The 21,381-nt window shown below is 40.3% G+C and overlaps 2 protein-coding genes and 1 pseudogene across 2 annotated transcripts; all 3 read right to left on the bottom strand.

Annotated features, from left to right (window-relative positions):
* Positions 1–132: 132 nt before the first annotated feature.
* On the bottom strand, positions 133–3,924 carry LOC116087051 (protocadherin-3). The gene has a single exon (XM_031365462.1). It carries the CDS (start codon positions 3,552–3,554, stop codon positions 1,164–1,166), a length of 2,391 nt encoding a protein of 796 aa, XP_031221322.1. The 5' UTR covers positions 3,555–3,924; the 3' UTR covers positions 133–1,163.
* An 81-nt stretch (positions 3,925–4,005) lies between these two features.
* LOC116087052 lies at positions 4,006–6,701 on the bottom strand (annotated as a pseudogene).
* A 6,611-nt stretch (positions 6,702–13,312) lies between these two features.
* LOC116087047 (protocadherin-3-like) lies at positions 13,313–20,438 on the bottom strand. Its single transcript, XM_031365458.1, has one exon. It carries the CDS (start codon positions 18,060–18,062, stop codon positions 15,669–15,671), a length of 2,394 nt encoding a protein of 797 aa, XP_031221318.1. The 5' UTR covers positions 18,063–20,438; the 3' UTR covers positions 13,313–15,668.
* Positions 20,439–21,381: the final 943 nt, after the last annotated feature.

Raw genomic sequence — 21,381 nt, 5'->3', positions numbered from 1 at the left:
TGAGTGATCTTTACAAATGCAAATATGCATCTAACCAAAATAGATATGTAAGAATGTTCATAATATTATTTATAACAACCGAACCTTACAAAGACAAATGAATAATTTAGTAATAAAGTGTGACACACACAACTGGAATAATAATTTATGACAAAAAGCAGTATTATGCATACATTTCATAAACACAATATAGAATGAGAGAAGCAACTGGTAACCTATGAGAAATTTACGTAAACTCAAAAGAGGCAGGACTGTAGAACTGGAAGTCAGCATGCTTGCTATACTTGGGCCAACTGTGGGTCATTTGAGTGGCACCTGGAATGTTAGTAATATTTCATTTTTCCCATTGCACTGATAGCATGGCATGTTCTTACTTTTTGAAAACACATTTAGATGAACATTAGGGTTTTTTAATCATTCTATGATTTGACTTAAAGCCTTAACAGTTTTTTTTTTAATCACAGGGATCAAGACAGAGAAAACAAAACAAAGCAAAATAAAACAAAGAAATCCATAATGATTCTATTACTTCCTCAGATATCATGTGCAACATCATTTATATTCATTTCACCAACAATAAGTCAAATAAAGAGAATGCTTTCCAGCAGTTTCCATTTTCAACATAGCATCAAAAAGACTGTCAAGAAATAAAGTGGCTAGAATAAACAGAAAATACAACTAGTATTTGATTTTTGTTGAGACAGTTTACCACAGCTGAGCCTACACATAAATGCTCATAATCCTGACATAGGACAACAGAAGTAGATAGATTGCCACAAATTTAAAGTCCATCTGTACGTAGCCATTTCAGGTCAGCCCGGGCTACAGTGTAAGACCCTGTCTGACATAACAAAATGAAACAAGGCATTTCTAACAATGAAAGCGGTTCCAATTCGTTACAGCAAATATAAGTTCCCGCCAAAAGCAAAATTATAATAATTGTAAAAAAAAAACCCAGTATGCATTGCTATGGCATAAAAACATAAACAAACACAATGCAGTAGAACCAAATTCTCTAGAGATGGATCACATCTGAATAGTTTGATTCAAAAGAAAGGATAAATTAAACATATATATCAGGAGTTGATTCATGGCACTGTACAATACTACATCAGAGATAGTTAAGGAAAACATGAGGTGACCACCATTTCAAAATAAGCGTTCTAATAGAATTCCACGCTATTGCGCACAACAGCATTTTCTCTTCCTTCAGCAGCGGCCTGGGTCGGAAGGATAGGAAACAATGGTTTAAGAAAGTTGAACTCATTTGTTCCAGTACCTCCATTAAGACACACCTCATACTGGTAACTCTGGGACAGGGTCCCCGCTCTACTGACATCCACTAGATGGCCAGGAAAGTGTCCCTCAGGCACAGAGTAGTCACCCAGGGAGGGCGTCCTGGCCCTCCTACACAGCCTCACCCCCACAAACAGCACCACAGACAAGAGGAAGAGAGAAGATACAGACGCCAAGGCAATGACTAGGTACAGCGTGAGCACGTCATAATCCTCCTGTGTGGAATCTTGTGCCACCTCTGCCAATGGCAGGTAAGGCTGCGAGAAGCCATCCACCACTAGCACGTGAAGAGTGACACTGGCAGAGCGCGGAGGGTCGCCATTGTCTTTTACCAGCAGCAGGAGCTTGTGCTTTGGTGCATCGCGCTCACTCAGCAGTCTGGTGGTTCGCACCTCGCCATTGTGCGCCCACACACTAAACAGCCCGGGCTCTGTAGCCTTGAGCAGCTGGAATGACAGCCAGGCATTCTGGCCCGAGTCGCGATCCACAGCCACCACCTTGGTGACCAGGTATCCGGGCTCCGCCGCTCTGGGCAGCAGCTCTGTGCAGGGTGCAGAAGCGTTCTGCAATGGGTAGAGCACGAAGGGCACGTTGTCATTGTCATCCAGCACCACCACTCGCACCAGAGCCTGGCTGCTGAGTGCAGGGGAGCCTTGGTCTGTGGCGCCCACTTGGAACTCGAAGGCCTGAATTGCCTCATAGTCCAGTGCCCTGAGAGCAAACATCTGCCCATTGTCTGAATTGATGGAGACTAGCGAGGAAAGGTCCAGCTGTGGATGGAGAGGCAGCAGCAGTGAATAGGTAATGTGGGCATTGGAGCCTGAGTCTGAGTCTGTGGCACTCATGGTGCCTATGTGCAGGGCGGGGCTGTTGTTCTCACGAACAAACAGGATGTAGGAGGTTTGGGTGAAGGTGGGGGCATTGTCGTTGATGTCAGAGACCTGCACTGTTATGGTGTGCTGGGTTGTGAGCCTGGGTGCGCCCAGGTCTGAGACCATGATGGTGATGTTGTATTCAGCTCTGCTCTCTCTATCAAGTGGCCCCTCAGTCACTAAAGTGTAATAATTCTCAAATGTGGGTTTCAGGAGAAATGGGATATTGTCCTGGATAGAACACACCATCCTTCCATTGTCCCCCGAATCAGAATCAGAAACACTAAAAACAGCAACTACAGTCTCGGCTGAATTTTCTGGAACAGGAACTGTGAGCTTCCTGATCGTCAACTCTGGGGGGTTGTCATTCACATCCAACACCTGTACAACCACAGTGCATTTTCCTGAAAGGCCCCCTCCATCGGTGGCTGCAATCTCTATGTTATAATGGCTAATTCCCTCGAAATCCAGCTCTTTGCTCAGACGGATTTCTCCTGTGATTTTGTCTATTACAAATGGTTGAGATACTCCATCGCCTTGAAATAGAGAATAGGCCACATTGCCATATACTCCAGCATCTAAGTCCGTGGCAGAAACCATGACAACTAATGCATTGAGGGGAGAGTTCTCAGGAACTTGCACCTTATAGAGTGACTGTATAAACTGGGGGGCGTTATCATTGATGTCCACAACTTCAATTCTAACCGTGGCAGTCCCAGACCTGGGCGGAGTACCCCCATCCAGAGCAGTGAGGGTTAAAGTGAGCTCAGGCTGCTCCTCCCTGTCCAGGGCTCTGTCCAGCACCAGCTCTGGGTATTTCCTGCCATCTGTGCGACTGTGAGTAACGACATGGAAGTGGATATTAAGATTGATTGTGTAGTTCTGAACTGCATTTCTTCCAATGTCAGAGTCCTGAGCTGCCTTCAGAGGAAACACAGTCCCTGGATAGGCACTCTCAGGAATTGTTAGAAGCATTTCCCTGTCAGGGAACTCTGGAGAGTGGTCATTTATATCTGTGAGTTTCAGTTCAGTTTGGAAGAACTGCACTGGATTTTCCAGTATGATCTGGAAGTGCAGCACACAGGGTTCTGTTGCCCCACACAATGTCTCCCGGTCTAGTTTTTCCTTCAAGAACAAATCCCCAGTCTCTGTGTCCAGCTGCAAGAGCTCTTTGTTTCCTTTGTAATGGATCTGAGCTCCTCTAGTAGCCAGTTCTTCAACCCTGAGCCCCAGATCTTTTGCCAGGTTAGCCACCAAGTAACCAATTTCCGTTTCTTCTGGCATGGAATATCTAATTGCCCCAGAGCCAGATTTCCACAATAGCAACAATATAGTAATAAAAACGACTTGCCTTTGCTGGGGCATTTTTGCTTGCGCTGTCTCCATTGTTCAGATTCAGTCCAGAGGGGGTTGCTTCTTCAAGTCGTTAAAATCCTCTCATGAGAGTCCATGAAGATATTGGAGTAAATATCTGGTTAGGAAGATGCCTTCTTCCCAAATGATCACGTAAACCCTATCCAAGTACCTCCACCTCCAAAGCTTCCAGAATTCTGCGTTTTGGGTTAATGAAATGACTTCCTGGGAGCCTGAAGAGCTCATTCTTCATATTCTTAGCCTGCAGCGCCACCAAGTGTCCTTATTTTGTCTTACATTTCATTTTGCCATTTCAACCCACATTTTAAACCTGATGTGTTTCAGTATCCTTTTTAATTTGTACAAGGAGCCTGAACTGTAAGCTCAGTTCTCAGCAACCAGAAATTCTACATATGATTTTGATGTCTTAAGTTTGGATGTAAGAATATATTTTATTTTAATTTTTAAGCAGTTTTTGATCACCTTTCTAAAGACTGCCACCCTTTGGCTTTTTGAGACATACACCCTCAAAGGCTCAGCTCCTCTGTGCAGTTATTTGCTGCTTGTGATTTAATATCAGATAGAAAAAGGACAAGAGATCTGACCACAATGATGGCTGGTATCAACCCCGAGGCTTTAAGACCCAGAAGAAGCAAATTTTCAGCCCCTGTTTGGCTCGCAACAAGTTTGCTTTCCTGGAAGGGAGTTAAGGAGTGGTAATACTTACAGAGATTTTCATCTGTATGCTTTAGAATTTACTTATCTGCCATATTCACCATCCAGCCAGGAGCAAGACCAAAGAAAATTTGCCTTAGATCCTTCCAAGTGCTGAGAATTCTGAAGAGTTCATTTTTTTCTTTTCTTTTTTATGATATCAGGAAGATGAGAGCCATACTTTATGGTGAGTTCAAGTCTTGCTTGCTTCGGGAAACTTGGCAGGGTTGGCCAGGTACCCTGGTTATTTGCATTGGTATAATAGGGTACCCGCACCTCAGGTAGGAGCATTCATTTGGAATGTGTTGTCCCCGCAGAAAGAACGAACAGGCTTGTACAAAACCTCCAGACTTCATGAGTCATAAAAGGTTGTAGTACCAATACTGCCATTTTTCAACTGTAGCAATTGAAGCCAACTGCACCTCAATATTAACTTTAGCTTGAAAAATACCAGCACCCTCTTCAATCAGCTGGACCCCATACTTGCTTTTAAGTACTTGGATGGTTACAATCTCCCATTCACAATCTAGGTTAGGTCAATAGGTTGAGTTGATCCAATTGGTGTCTGAAACTATATCCTTCATTAAATCTGTATTTGGGGATGCAGATGTAAAACAGATTCTGTCCTCCCTCAACGCCCAGCTGAGGCTGGATTCCTCTCTAGTTTCCTTCTTTATTGGCCTCTGCCACATTTCCTACTTCTCCCATCTCTTGTATGTTGTTTCTGTCTTCTGGAACTAAGAGTTGGGCTTCAGGTTATCCAGGATCACTCACAGCAATGACCACCACAGCTCCAGGTTGGTTCCGCAGCTGTGTACCATGCCAGCCATGAATCTTTTCAGGGGCCAAGAATACATTTAAATACTTTTTCAAACAAACTAAAAGGAAATTATCTGTTTTTATAAGACTTTTGAGTAGACAAATCTACTTTCTTGTGTTTTAAATTTTATTTTGTTGAAGGTAAACATGATGGATATATTGAAAAATTAATTAGACACTTTTTATACTTGCTTTGAAATATACCATACATCTAGGAAGAAAAACTCACAATTGTATACTCATTGAATTTTTATAATGCTATTTAGCTCAATTTAGACAATAAATAAAAATAGGCTAAATTCTACGAGAATCTGCCTTTCTATTGTTCGATTACTTCTCTAAATGACAGGCAGTCTTCATGTGTAGTGGTACTAAGACCATCGAAGTATGAGAGTAACGGTTGTTCCACATCTCTGCTAGCACTTGGTGTTGTCATCTCAATTTTTAGAACATTACTGAGTGTGTTGGGACTTAATAGAGAAAATTTAATTAGCATTTGTCTGTATTCATGAAGTTTTGTACAATTTCATGTTTAGTGGCCATCAGGTTACTGTCTTTTGAGATGTTTGTTCATGTTATTTGTGTGCATGTGTACGTGTGTGTGTGCGCGTGTGCATGTGTGTGTGTATGTGTGTGTGTTCTCTTTGCTCTTTGTGTTGCTTTGAAGAAGTATCTTGGCTATTCTGAGTATAATTTCTTTTTCAGATATATATGTTCAAATATTTCCTACTGTATGTCTTGAATTTTTTGATATTGTACTTTAATCAATAAAACATCTTAATTGTGTTTAGTTTGATTTGGTAATACCTTTCAGTTTTGTTTAGTACTTTCAAGTCTCCATAATTCAATTAAATACAGATACTCATTTTTAATATGTGTATATCATGGAGTCTTGTGGAAGAGTGCAGGATAGAATTGACCAAGCTGGAGGGGTCAAGGACACTTCCAAATACCTATAGCGTCAACTACCCTGTGGCCCTGGAGACTCAGAGGCTGGACACCAACCAGGGAGCATGCAGGGCCTGGACCCAGGCACCCTACACATTTGTAGCAAATGTGTAGATTGGTCTTCATGTGAGATTCCTAACAAGTGGTGTGGAGCTGTCTCCATCTGTTTCCTGCCACCGGATACCCCCACACACACCTGGGCTGCCTGGGGCTTCAGTGGGAGAGGATGCACCTAGTCATGATGGAACTAGATATCCCAAGGTGGGGTGATACTCAAGGGGGGGATTCCCCTTCTCTGAGGAAAAGAGAAGTGGGCAATGGGGGAAGAGATTTGTAAGTGGAACTGCGGGGAGGGAGAGGGCTGTGATTGGGGTGTAAAGTGAATAAAAATAAGTAAATAAATTCTTGGAGAAAAATACGTGTATATTTTGAAAGTTTCCTTTTCAGACACAAGCATATTACACACATAAAATGTAATTTTTGATTTCCAAATATCTTTATACCATGTTACAAAGACTATGTATCCCTCCTAAGGGACTATCGTTTCCCTGTATCTGGGTGGTTACAGGTTTGCACACTGTTGCACTTTTCTCTCTGAAGATCATGGGTAGTGTTCCTCCTGTTTCTATTTTGTGCAATAGTTTGAAGAGTATTGGTATTAGGTCTTCTTTGAAGGTCTGATAAAATTCTGCACTAAACCCATCTGGTCCTGGGCGTTTTTTGGTTGGGAGATTTTAATGACTGCTTCTATTTCTTTAGGGGTTATGAGAATATTTAGATGGTTTATCTGGTCCTGATTTAACTTTGGTATTTGGTATCTGTCTAGAAAATTGTCCATTTCATCCAGATTTTTCAGTTTTGTATAGGCTTTTGTAGTAGGATCTGATGTTTTTTTAAATTTTTCAGTTTCTGTTGTTTTATCTTCCTTTTCATTTCTGATTTTGTTAATTTGGATAGTGTCTCTGTGCCCTCTGGTTAGTCTGTCTAAGGGTTTATCTATTTTGTTGCTTTTTCTCAAAGAATCAGCTCCTGGTTTTGTTGATTCTTTGTATAGTTCTTTTAGTTTCTACTTGGTTGATTTCAGCCCTGAGTTTGATTATTTCCTGCTGTCTACTCCTCTTGGGTATATTTGCTTCTTTTTCTTCTACAGCTTTCAGGGGTGCCTTTGAGCTGGTAGTGTAGGCTCTCTCTAGTTTCTTTTCAGAGGCACTCAGAACTATGAGTTCCTCTCAGCACTGCTTTCATTGTGTCTCATAAGTTTGGGTATGTTGTGCCTTCATTTTCATTAAATTATAAAGTCTTTAATTTCTTTATTTCTTCCTTTATTTCTTCTTGTTTCTTTCCTCAACTTTCAAGTGTATGTGTGCTTTCTGTTGTTTTTGCTGTAATTGAAGAGAAGCCTTAGTCCGTGGTGATCTGATAGGATGCATGGAATTATTTCAATCTTCTTATATTTGTTGAGTCCTGTTTTGTGACCAATTAGATGGTCAGTTTTGGAGAAGGGACCATGAGGTGCTGAGAAGAAGGTATATTCATTTGTTTTAGGATGAAATGTCCTATAGATATCTGTTAAATCCATTTGGTCCATAACTTCTGTTAGTTTCAATGCGTCTCTGTTTAGTTTGTGTTTCCATGATCTGTCTGTTATTGAGAGCAGGGTGTTGAATTCTTCCACTATTATTGTGTGAGGTGCAATGTGTGATTTGAGCTTTAGTAAAGTTTCTTTTATGAGTGTGGGTGCCCCTGCATTTGGAGCATAGATGTTCAGAATTGAGAATTCTTTTTCTTGGTAGATTTTTCTTTTGATGAGTATGAAGTGTCCTTTTTTATCCTTTTTGATAACTTTTGGTTGAAAGTTGCTTTTATTTGATATTAGAATGGTTACTCCAGCTTGTTTCCTGGGACCATTTGCTTGGAAAATTGTTTTCCAGGCCTTTCCTCTGAGCTAGTGTCTGTCTTTGACACTGAGGTGCTTTTCCTGTATGCAGCAAAATGCTGGATCCTATTTATGTATCCAGTCTGATGTTCTATGTCTTTTTGTTGGGGGAATTGAGTCCATTGATATTAAGAGATATTAAAGGAAAATGATTGTTATTTCATGTTATTTTTGATGTTATTTTTATGTTTGTGTGGCTATCTTCTTTTGGGTGTGTTGAAAGAAGATTAATTTCTTGCTTTTTCTATGGTGTAGTTTCCCTCCATGTGTTGGTGTTTTTCATCTATTATCCTTTGTAGGGCTGGATTTGTGGAAAGATATTGTGTAAATTTGGTTTTGCCATGGAATATCTTGTTTTCTCCATCTATGGTAATTGAGAGCTTTGCTGGGTATAGTAGCCTGGGCTGGCATTTGTGTTCTTGTAGGGTCTGTATGACATCTGCCCAGGATCTTCTAGCTTTCATAGTCTCTGGTGAGAAGTCTGGTGTAATTCTGTTAGGTCTGACTTTGTTACTTGACCTTTTTCCCTTACTGCTTTTAATATTCTTTCTTTGTTTAGTGCATTTGGTGTTTTGATTATTATGTGATGGGAGGAATTTCTTTTCTGGTCCAGTCTATTTGGAGTTCTGTAGGCCTTTTGTATGTTTGTGGGCATCTCTCTCTTTTTTTTTTAGGTTAGGGATGTTTTCTTCTATAATTTTGTTGAAGATATTTACTGACCTTTTCAGTTGGGAATCTTCGCTCTCTTCTATACTGTTAACCATAGGTTTGCTTTTTTCATTGTGTCCTGGATTTCCTAGATGTTTTGTGTTAGGAGCCTTTTGCATTTTGCATTTTCTTTGACTGTTGTGTCAATGTTTTCTATGGTATCTTCTGCCCCTGAGATTCTCTCTTTTATCTCTTTTGTATTCTGTTAGTGATGCTTAAATCTATGACTCTTGATCTCTTTCCTAGTTTTTCCATCTCCAGAGTTATCTCCCTTTATGATTTCTTTATTGTTTTTATTTCTATTTTTATATCCTGGATGGTTTTATACAATTCCTTCACCTGTTTGTGTTTTCTTGTAATTCTTTAAGGGATTTTGTGTTTCCTCTTTAAGGGCTACTAGCTGTTTACCTGTGTTCTCCTGTATTTCTTTAAGGGAGTTATTTATGTCCTTTTTAAAGTCCTCTATCTCCATCATAAAGTGTGATGCTAAACCAGATTCTTGCTTTTCTGATGTGTTGGTGTATTCAGGACTTGCTATGGTGGGAGAAGTGGGTTCTGATGATGGCAAGTAGCTTTGGTTTCTGTTGCTTATATTCTTGCCCTTGGCTCTGGCCATCTGGTTATCTCTGGTGTTAGCTGGTCTTGCTGTTTCTGTTGTGGCTTGTCCTTTCTGCAAGCCAGTGTGGCAGTACTCCTGGGAGACCAGTTCTCTTCAGACAAAATTTGAATATGGGGAACTGTGGCATGGTATCAGCTCTGGGGTGCAGACAGAAACTGGAAGGATCCTGTCCCTGGCTGTTTCTTTGTTCCTGTGTCCTGATGGCTCTGGACAGGTTCTCTTGTGCTAGAAATTTGAGCAGAAGTGGTGGTCTTACCTGTGCTCACAGCTGTGTTGGCACTCCCGGGAGACCAGCTCTCTCCTGATGATATTTGGCTATGGAGTGCTGTGGCACAGGATCAGCTTCAAAAATGTCTAGTTTTAATGAGTAATTTTAAAATTACAAAAGTAACTGTGAAATGCATATATTTCTATCATACCCTCTCTACACTATGTGCATTATAGGTATGCCCTGTCACACTGGTCTGTTTCTTATAATTTATGAGCCTACATGTTTACTACTGTGTCCATGTCTTAAATTAAGGTTTCTTCTTGCTGCCTATGGGCATGGATAAATTTAATCCCGCATACACATATTTTTAGAATGTCATAGTTTCACTCTCTCTGGTCTTTAGTTAGGGTTTTTACTGCTGCAAAAAAGCACCATGAGCAATGAGCAATGTAGAGAAGGAAAGGTTTACTCAGCTCACACTTCCAGATCCATAGTTCATCACTGGAGGAAGTCAGGACAGGAACTCATAACAGGCTGGAAGCTGGAGGCAAGTGCTGATGCACTGGCCATTAAGGAGAGCTATTTACTGGCTTGCTGCTCATAGCTTGCTCAGCCTGCTTTCCTCTAGAACCTAGAGCCACCTGCTCAGGGATGGTACCACCCACAATGGGCTGCACCTTCCCTCAGTGATCATTAATTGAGAAAATGCCTTAAAGCTGAATCTCATGTAGGCATTTTCTCAACTGAGGCTCCTTCCTCCAAGATGACTGTAACTTGTGTCATGTGATACCCAAACCCAGCCAGTACAACTGACCCCTTTTTCAACCTGACATAGAAACACATGATCTTCTAGGCTCCTACAAATGGCTTGGATCACTTCTTCAGCTCGTCCTTCTATAGCACACATAGCTTATTTTCTAGGCTTTAGCTGACTCCGTTCTATTGCTGCTACTGTTCTTGGTGGTCATCCTCTGGTACTCGCACCTCTAATAAGCTGTGGTTTTCCACTGCAACTACGCTGCACTCTCACCAATAACCTCTCATAGGCTCCCTTCACAGTGCCAAGCCTCAACTTCTTTGCATGATCCCTTCAGTTCTAGAATCTTAACTGCCTCTGAGCAATGATCTCTCATGGTCTCTCACAATGCCAAGCCTCAGCTGCTCTCCATGATCCCTTCATGGCTTCAAACCAGTCTTCAAAAAGACACCTGGGCAAATCTTACACATTAGCTAGTCTGGCTTCCAGCATGAGGTACAAACTTGGCTATCTCTGTGTTCTTTGTATTCTCAGAAAACACTTCCCAGATTTCCCCTCATTGATTCTGCTCTCTTTTCAATCACCACTGATTTCTTATCTCCAGCCAAGCAAGATCAATTGTTCCAGAAACACAAAGGTTTTGCTTTAGTAGTTCTGATATCATGTTAATCATAGCTGATTCTTCAGCTACAGCTAACCAGAACCAAAGAATCTTAAATCAAAATAGCAAATGACTGTGATAAAGTTTTTAATCTTTCCTCTGAAATGCCTTAAGCCTGGCCTCCATCTTTTGTACTGCTCTCAAAATTCTTGCCTTCTAAACTCCTAAGAACATCTCATAGATCTCTTAACATTCTAAGTCTTCTCTAGACCAAAGTTCCAAAGCTCTTCTACAATCCTCTTCAAAAGATGGTCAGGACTGTCACAGAAATACCCCACTCCTGGTACCAACTTGTTTTAGTTAGGGTTTCTATTGTTGTGATGAAACATCATGAGCAAAAGGCATGTTGGGGAGGAAAGGGTTTATTCAGTTTATAATTCATATTGTTGTTCATCACCAAAGCAAGCCAGTAATCAGCAACTCTCTGTGGCATCTGCTCCTGCCTCCAAGATCCTGTCCTGTTTGATTTCCTGTCTAGACTTCCTTTGGTGATGAGGAAGAATTGGAATAAACAATTTCCTCCTTAACTTGCGTTTTGGTCATGGTGTTTTCTTGAAGCAATAGAAAATCCAAGACACTCTCCATCCTCAAACTCTATCTTTTTCTCTCTCCTTTCCCATTAGAATCTTTGGAAATCACTGGTAGTTTTTCTGCCTCCAGAGTCAGAATTTTACAGTATTTTTTCTAGCTTAGCTCCTGTGACTTACAAATGTGCCCTTAAGTTTCTCAATGACTTTCTGTAGGTTGATATCCCATTTCTTTTTGTTGAATAACAATACCCTTTGTGTGTGCCCACAGAGCCAGGGGACTCTTTAACTATAGTCCCCTGGAACTAGAGTTACAAATGGATTTGTTGAGACCCAAACCTGGGTCCTCTGGAAAGGTAGTGAATGCTCTGAACTACTGAGCAATCCTTCCAGCCTCTCCTTTTTACATTTTTTAAAAAAGATTTGTTTTGATTTATTTTGTGTTGTGTGTTTTTGAGTATATGTCTTGAAAATGTGAAGGTTCTTAAAGAGGGTGTTGGATCCCCCAGAGGTAGAGGTAAAGGCAGTTGTGATAACCTGACAGACAGTGGGTGCTGAACTATGATCTCAGATCCACTTGTTCTTAAATTTTGAACCATCTCTTCAAGGCTTTAATTTTTTCTGAATTCATTTTAGGTATTTATACATTACATCCACTAATTTCTTTGAAGTTTTACCATTTATATAGTTTTATACAGACATTCTTTGCTAAGGAATTGACTTTCAGCATTAAATTTCAATTCTCTTATGAAATTCTCTTATTTATTTACATAATTATTCCTTGTTTCAAAACTATTACCCTTCTTATTTATTGACATTGTTAGTTGATTTAGCATATACATATTCTAGGTCAGAGAGTTATATTTTCTCTTCTTGGTATCTAGTTTGTAATGTGCATCTACTGATTGTTGGATATTTATGTAAAGTCTGTGAGGATCATGACACTATTGCCCTCCTTTGGGAGGAGTTCACCCTTTGCTTTGAGCTCGATAGAGCACTATCCTGTGCAGTCACTCTAATCCAAACTGTTGCTGCACTGAGTCAGGGTTCTCTTCCAAGCGTCTGACCATGACAAGTTTCAAGTGGCAAACATGAGTTCTCTGTCGTTGCTTTGGAGAGAGATCCCAACGTCTACTCTGTGTACTTTGTACAGGATCTCATTCTGCCTTCAGAGAGTTTTTAAGTTTCAGTTTTAGTCTTCTCTCCTGGTGCTGAGTTGACAAGTGGCAAGGAAAACTGGCCCTGAGCCTGAGTCCTCCCTTCTGTTGGAGCTACTGAATTATTGTCTATACCATGCACCTGTTGATTATTCTTTGAGACACATCTGTAGGACTCAGTTCTCATATAATCAGCTTCCTGTTGCTTTGAAGAGATAGCATATGACAGTTAGTCAATTTTTTTTTTGAAACAGGGTTTTTCTGAGTAGCCCTGGCTCTCCTGGAACTCACTTTGTAGACCAGGCTGGCCTCGAACTCAGAAATCCGCCTGCCTCTGCCTCTCAAATGCTGGGATTAAAGGTGTGTGCCACCACTGTCCGGCCAGTTAGTCAATTTTTATGATTGTTTTCTACTGTCAGATAATCCATCTAAGTTAGAAGGGAATTCTACCAAACACACACATAATCTTTGATTTTATATCTTAAAATATATTTTGTGACTTTTGATCATGAAGGAAGAGAGGGAATATTTCTCCCTAATGCTCAGGAGGTTGAACCTAGAACTTTTCCCTATGAGGAAAATGCATGTCTGTTGGGCTACAACAGTGAGCGTTCTCAGTACTGGATACCACACCAGAATAGGCACCTTGGCACAAAATGGGTAAGTCATTAGAGTTGTCTATCATATTTAAGTTTTTTTTTATATGTTTAGAAATTACCTTTCTAAGAAAATAAATCATTAGGAATTTTCCTTTTTTTATTTCTTTACATCCTTAGGAGGAAAACAAAAATTTAGGGAAGTTTGCAAATACTTAAACTCCAGAGGAATGACACTTGGGATTTAAAAGCAAATAAAGATTAAACATGATCAATGTTTATGTACATGAATGAAAGATTCACTGGGAAAGCCATTTCTTTGTCAATAAGTGCATACCAACTAAAAAGCAACACATACAAATGTAGATGGTAGATTATAAACCAAGCTCTTCAAGTATTCATATTCTGCGAAAACTTCAACAGTTTTTTTTTTAGCAGTTGTATCCACAAAACCTTAACTAGTTGGAAATCATATAATAAGCTTCTTTAAGTCATTGGATATAAGTAATTTGTTACATTCATTATAGTTCAAAATAATTAAGAACCAATCATTTTTGTAGAGTGCAACAGTCAGCAAAATTGAAAATTTAAATTAACTGAAAGTGCTTCAACATTACACCAAATAACAAAGCAGGAGACAGTTAAATATCACAACAAATTGTTTTGCTTTCTATATCTACAAAACTATATAAAGTGAAAATTTTGAGAACTAATAACAAGAATCAGACAGAGTTTCCAGAAATTCCCTGGGTCTTTTGAAAGGTGAAGAGAAGCTGCAGGGAAACCAAAGGAGATGTGTGTTGATATAAACCAGAGACAGGGCCACAGTGAGTAGCATGCTTAGAATGTATGGTTCCTGGGTATGTTATCCAGTGCCATGCAACCATACAGTTGACTCAGTTACTTTTCCTATTTAAAGGATAAAATATCACAACAAAAGCAAATTTTGGAAAGGTCTGTTTTGGCTCTCAGTTCAAAATTACATCATGATAGGGAAGGTGAAATACAGGAGCTTGAAGCAACTGGTCACACTGCTTCCAGCAGGAAGAAGAAAGCAACAAACATTTGTGTTCATAACACTTCATATAGTCCAGGATCCCAGTGCAGCGAATGGTGCTACCCACAATGGTCTTCCATAGCTGGACTTCCCACCTCAATGAACATAAGCAAGATGATGTTGTTCTGGTGTGCCCAGAAGTTCTAGATCTCACGTTGACAAATGAGATTAACACAAGACCCACAAAGGCTACATTTACACTTTTATTTCTGAAATACAAGGATGAACAAAGAGTGATTGCTCAACAGAATGAGACAATTAAAGTCATGATTCTTTGGAGGAACTTCAGTGGTTACTTATGTTATTCAGATTGTGTCAAGCAATCATTTAATAGGATTTGGTTGTTTGTTAGTTTGTTTGCATTATTTTATTACTTAGAAATGTATCTAGTGCCTGACAGACATGCATGGTCTACCACTGATTACACTCTTAGAGTCTTAACACTTTTATTTATGACAGAGATGAAGAATGATTTGTTACCTCTCTAGTGTTTACAAATGAGATTTTAAATTTTAATATAATCCATAAACCAATGTGCTAGGTATATGGTGAGCAAAATAATGCAGGTAACTTCTAGCATATATGGTTCTTATAAGAATAAAAAGTTCACAACTCAAATGTCTTTATGCAGAGATTGCTTATAGTTCAGAAGACAAACATGTTCATAGATATTAAGAGTAAAAGGGATTTCAGCTGTGAGTGAAGCTCACTAATAGAATGTATAGTTAGCATATAAGAGTTCTTATGTTTAATACACAATAGCATAACATAAAGTGAAAGAGATGGCCAGGCAGTGGTGGTGCACGCCTTTAATCCCGGCACTTGGGAGGCAGAGGCAGGTGGATTTCTGAGTTCGAGGCCAGCCTGGTCTACAGAGTGAGTTCCAGGACAGCCAGGGTTACTCAGAGAAACCTTGTCTTGGAAAAAAAAGTGAAAAAGATGCAAACACCCTAGCCATAGAAACTTGAAATTATGTGCCAAAAAGTATTGGACCTTGGGAGACTGGGACAAATAGGTGTGTATCAGTTTGATTACAGTGAGTTGTACACTAGCCAGAGCTACATAGTGAGACCCTGTCTTAAAACAAAACAAAACACCAACCACCCGCCCATCCACCCACCCAATCAATCAAACAAACAAACAAACAACCCACAATCAGGTAAAGTAAAATAAATTTTGTTGTGTAATACTTGAGTTAAAGTAAAATGTAAGTTGTAATATACAGGAATTGTGTTTTGCAAATTCTTAATATTCATTATGCCTGAAAAGGTAATTACAGTGGATACCAAGAATGAAAGAAGAAAAAACAATTTTAGTATGGAGGACATGCATATGCTTTGATTACAGTGTCAATACTTAGAAAATGATTTGTTTTCCTACGAGAGCCATATGGCAATAGATTTGCCAAAAACAAATTCACGGAAACAAACACAACAGTTAACTGAATACAAAGCTATCCCTGCAGGGGGCACTTGCCTTCATGTCTCTCCCAGCATCCTGAACCATTACATTGGGAATCATAGGTTTGAGGAATTTGAACTCACCAGTCCTAGAGTCTCCTGATAGACACACCTCATACTGGTAGCTCTGGGACAGACTCTCCATACCACTGACATCCATCAGGTGGCCAGGTAAGTGCCCCTCAGGCACAGAGCAGACACCCAGAGAAGCCGCTCTGGCCCTCCTGCACAGCCTCATTCCCACAAACATAAGGATAGACAAGAGAAAGAGTGAAGAAACAGAAGCCAAGGCAATGACCAGGTACAGCGTGAGCACCTCTTCATCCCCATGAATGGGGTCGTGCGCCACGTCAGGCAGAGGCAGGTAGGGCTGAGAGAAACTATTCACCAACAGCACTTGCAGTGTAACACTGGTAGAGCGTGGAGGGTCGCCATTGTCCTTGACCAGCAGCAGCAGCCTGTGCTTGGGTGCATCGCGCTCGCTCAGCAGCCTGGTGGTGCGCACCTCCCCATTGTGCGCCCACACACTAAACAGTCCGGGCTCTGTAGCCTTGAGTAGCTGGAATGACAGCCAGGCATTCTGGCCAGAGTCGCGATCCACAGCCACCACCTTGGTGACCAGGTAACCAGACTCCGCCTCCCTGGGTAGCAGCTCCGTGCAGGGTGCAGAAGCATTCTGCAATGGGTAGAGCACGAAGGGCGCATTGTCATTGTCGTCCAGCACCACCACCCGCACCAGAGTCTCACTGCTGAGCGCCGGTGAGCCTCGGTCTGTGGCGCCCACGCGGAACTCGTAGGCCTGCAGGGCTTCGTAGTCCAGAGCCCTGAGCACGAACAGCTGCCCATTGTCAGGGTTAATGGAGATTAGCGAGGCGAGGTCCAGCTGCTGGTCTTGGGGCGGCAGCAGCGAGTAGGTGATGTGGGCATTGGAGCCTGAGTCTGAGTCTGTGGCACTGATGGTGCCTATGTGCAAGGCTGGGCTGTTGTTCTCTTGCACAAATAGGGTATAGGAAACTTGGGCGAAGACGGGGGCGTTGTCGTTGATGTCTGACACCTGCACTGTAATGGTGTGCTGGGTTGTGAGCCTGGGTGTGCCCAGATCTGAGACCATGATGGTGATGTTGTACTCAGCTCTGCTTTCTCTATCAAGTGGCCCCTCAGTCACTAAAGTGTAATAATTCTCAAATGTGGGTTTCAGGAGAAATGGGATATTGTTCTGGATAGAACACACTATCCTTCCATTTTCCCCCGAATCTGAATCAGAAACACTAAAAACAGCAACTACACTCTCGGCTGAATTTTCTGGGACAGGGACTGTGAGCTTCCTGATCGTCAGCTCTGGGGGGTTGTCATTCACATCCAACACCTGTACAGTCACAGTGCATTTTCCTGAAAGGTCTCCTCCATCAGTGGCTGTGATCTCTATGTTATAATGGCTAATTTCCTCAAAATCCAGCTCTTTGCTCAGACGGATTTCTCCGGTAACTGCGTCTATTACAAATGGTTGAGATACTCCATCGCCTTGAAACAGAGAGTAGGCTACATTGCCATATGTCCCAGTATCTAAATCTCTTGCAGAGACTGTGACAACTAAGGCACCAAGCGGGCTATTTTCGAGAATCTGCACCTCATAGAGTGATTGTATAAACTGGGGGGCGTTATCATTGATGTCCACAACTTCAATGTGAATTGTGGTGGTTCCTGACTGAGGCGGAGCTCCACCATCCAGAGCAGTGAGGGTTAAAGTGAGCTCAGGCTGCTCCTCCCTGTCCAGAGCTCTGTCCAGCACCAGCTCTGGGTATTTCCTGCCATCTGTGCGACTGTGAGTAACGACATGGAAATGGAGGTTGGGACTGACAGTGTAGTTCTGAACAGTGTTGCTCCCTGTGTCAGGGTCCTGAGCTGCCTTCAGAGCAAACAGGGTCCCTGGCTGGGCATTCTCAGGGATTTTTAGAAGCATTTTCCTGTCAGGGAACTCTGGAGAGTGGTCATTTATATCAGTGAGTTGCAGTTCAATTTGGAAGAACTGCACAGGGTTTTCCAGTATGATCTGGAAGTGCAGTATACAGGGTTCTGTTGCCCCACAAAGTACCTCCCGGTCTAGTTTTTCCTTTAAGAACAAATTCCCAGTCTCTGCATCCAGCTCCAAGAGCTCTTTGTTTCCTTTGTAATGGATTTGAGCTCCTCTAGTGGCCAGTTTCCCTACCTTGAACCCCAGATCTTTTGCCAGGTTAGCCACCAAGTAACCAATTTCCGTTTCTTCTGGCATGGAATATCTAATTGCCTCAGAGCCAGCCTTACACAATAGCAACAATATAGTAAGAAAAACGACTTGCCTTTGCTGGGGCATTTTTGCTTGGGCTGTCTCCATTGTGCAGATTCAGTCCACAGGGGGCTGCTTCTTCAGATTGGTTACTGTCCACTCCTGAGTGTCCGCGAAGATATTGGAGTAAATCCGATTAGGAAGATGTTTTCTTCCTAGATTCTTCCATAAACCCTAATTTATTACCCTCTTCAAACTGCTTCTCTGCTTAATGAGATGGCTTCCTGGGCGGCTGCAGAGCTCATTCATGACACTCTTAATCCTGCAGCGCCACCAAGTGTCCTTATTTGCTATTGCACATCATTCTGTGGTTTCATTTCAAATTTAAAACTTGATGTGTTTCAGTATCCTTTCAGTTTACACACACGGCCTGCATTCCAAGCTCAGTTTTCATCAACTGAAAGTCTAATATGATTTTGCTGAATTAAGTTTTGAGTGTAAGAATACATTTTAAAACAAATAAGATGCCATTCTTTTTTTCCCGGTAAGTGTCCTGAGGAGTTGAATCCACCTTCTTCCATAGGTTTATAATTTGATTTTAATAACGAAGGTAAACATAAACAATATGTAGAAAAATTATTTTTATGATTTTTATATTTGTCTTGAAATATCCATACATTCAGAAAGAAGAAAAAAGTCACAATTGTGTAACTCATTGAATTTTTTAAACGTTATTTAGCTCAGCTCAGACAATAATAAAAATAGGCCAAGTTCCAAGAGATCCTGGCCTGCCATGGTTTGGTTACTGTAGTTCTCCAAAGAATAGACATTCCTCATGTGTAGTGGTACTAAAACCATCGAAGCCTGAGAGTTCCGGTTGCTCCACATCTCTGCCAGCACTTAGTGTTGTCATCTGAATTTTTAGAACATTAATGATTGTATTGTGACTTAACAGAGTAAATTTAATTAGCATTTGTCTGTTTTGTACATTTTCATGTTTACTGTCCATCATGTTACTGTCTTCTAGATGCTTGTTTAGTCATTCTATATCTATAATCTATATCATCTATATCTATATCTATATCTATCTACTCTATCTTCTGATGTGGGGCTTCTGTTTGTTGGCATGTTGGTTTGAAGAAGTATCTTGTATATTCTGGGGATAATTTCTTTTTCAGATATATGTGCTCAAATATTTTCCACTCTATGCCTTGAATTTTGATGATATTTTAATCAATAAAACATCTTAGTTGTGTTTGTTTGGTTTGGTAATACTTTTCAATTTTGTTTAGTACTTTTAAGTTTCCGTAAGTCCAGTTCATTAAAAATATGTGTATGTTTTGAAAGTTTCCTTCTCAGACACAGACATATTATAGACTTAAAATATGTTTTGGATGAATTAAGTTGGAGGTTTTGGTTTCCAAATTCCAATACATCATGTTACACACTACAAAGGTGATGCACTCCTCCTGAGAGGATATCCATGTCCTAAATCAGGGTGGTTACAGGTTTGGCCCAGTGTTCCAGTCTTCTCTGAAGATCATGTTCGACACTGTTGTCTTCATTACTCCAGATTCATCACAGATTTTGTTGATAAGAAAGTCTTTTTTTTTTTAATCTACTTTTAATTAATAGTTTTAAAATCACAGAAAATGACTGGGAAATGCAGATAAATCTAACATACCCTGTCCACTCCATGTGCAACCTTCCTCATTATAGGAACCCCTGTCACACTAGTGTATTTGTTACAATTTATGAGCCTACTTGTTTACCACTGAGTCCATATTTTAAATTCAGGTTACTTCTCTGTCCTACACAGTCCATGGGCATGGATAAAGTTAATCCTACATGCATACATTTTTAGAATATTGTAGTTTCACTGTTTTTCCCCATCCCCATCCTGTAAACCTACCTTTCTCATTGTCATTAGAATTTTTGGAATTCACTCATAATTTTTCTGCCCTCATACTTTTATATTTTCCAAGAATGTCATAATCAGAATTTTACAATATTGGATTTTTTTCAGCATAGCTTCTATGACTTACATATGTGCACATAAGTTTCTCAATGGCTTTCTGTAGATTGGTAACTCATTTTTTGTTGTTGAATAATAATCTCTTTTGTAGGTCCCCATGCAGACTGTAAAATCCCCTAAAACAAGAGTTACAGATAGTATAAACCTGGGACCTTTGGAAAGGCAGGAAGTGGTTTTAACCAGTGAGCCATCTCCCCAGCCTCTCCTTTGTATAAAAATGTTTTAAAAATATTTGTTTTTATTTATTTTGTGCCAATGAATTCGAGGCTTTTTTCTATTTTTCTCTTTTATTAGATTCAGTGTATCTGGTTTTAGGTTTAGGTCATTGATCTACGTGGACTGGATCTTTGTGCAAGGTGATAAATATGGATCTATTTTCATTTTTCGATAACACAGGCTACCAGTTGAACCAGTACCATTTATTGAAGTGTTTTCTTTTTCCACTGTATGTTTCTGGCTTCTTTGTCAATGATAAAAGTGTCCACGTGTGTGTGGGTTTATTTCTGGGTCTTTGGTTCTATTCCATTGATCCACCTGTTTGTCTCTGTATCAATATCATGCAGTCTTCATCGCTACTGCTCTGTAGTACAGCTTGAGGTCAGGGATATTGATTTCCCAAGGTCTTTTATTGTTGAGAATTTTTTTGGCTATCCTGGATTTTTGTCTTTCCATATGAAGTTGAGAATTGCTCTTTCCATGTCTGTGAAGAATTGTGCTGGAATTTTGATGTGGATATCATTGAATCTGTAGATTTCTTTTGGTAAATGACTATTTTTACTATGTTGATTCCAATCCATGAGCATGGAAGGTCTTTCTATCTTTTGAGATCTTCTTTGATTTCTTCCTTCAGGGATTTGAAGTTATTGTTATACAGATCTTTCACTTGCTTGGTAAGAGTTACATCAAGATATTTTATACTATTGTGTCTATTGTGAAGGGGGTTGTTTCTCTAATTTCTTTCTCATCTGGCTTATCATTTGTATAAAGGAAGGCTACTTATTAGTTTGAGTTAATCTTATATCCCGTGATATAATATAAATCTTATATCTTTATCAACTATAGGAGTTCTCTGGTGGAATTTTGGGGTTTGCTTATGTATACTATCACATCATCTGAAAATAGTGATACTTTGACTTTTCTCTTTCCAATTTGTATTTCCAATTTGGACCTCCTTTTGGTGTTTGTGTGTATGTGAATGTATGTCTTGAGGGCATGTCTGTCCTTAAAGAGGGTGTTGGATCTCTCAGAGGTAGAGTTAAAGACAGTTGCAATAACCTGACAAGCAGTGGGTGCTAAAAACTGATCTAAGATCCACTGCTCTTAAACTCTAAGCCTTTTCCTCTATATTTATTTAAGGTAACTCATATAATCATGGATCTCATCCAGTAATGC

This window comes from Mastomys coucha, unplaced genomic scaffold (genome assembly GCF_008632895.1).
Source record: "Mastomys coucha isolate ucsf_1 unplaced genomic scaffold, UCSF_Mcou_1 pScaffold13, whole genome shotgun sequence".
NCBI lineage: Eukaryota > Metazoa > Chordata > Mammalia > Rodentia > Muridae > Mastomys > Mastomys coucha.
This window is presented reverse-complemented; position numbering and strand designations above follow the sequence as displayed.

What these genes read in the sequence shown, in the direction of transcription:
- LOC116087051 (XM_031365462.1), bottom strand. Translation starts at nt 3,554, where the DNA reads ATGGAGACAGCGCAAGCAAAAATGCCCCAGCAAAGGCAAGTCGTTTTT.
- LOC116087047 (XM_031365458.1), bottom strand. Translation starts at nt 18,062, where the DNA reads ATGGAGACAGCCCAAGCAAAAATGCCCCAGCAAAGGCAAGTCGTTTTT.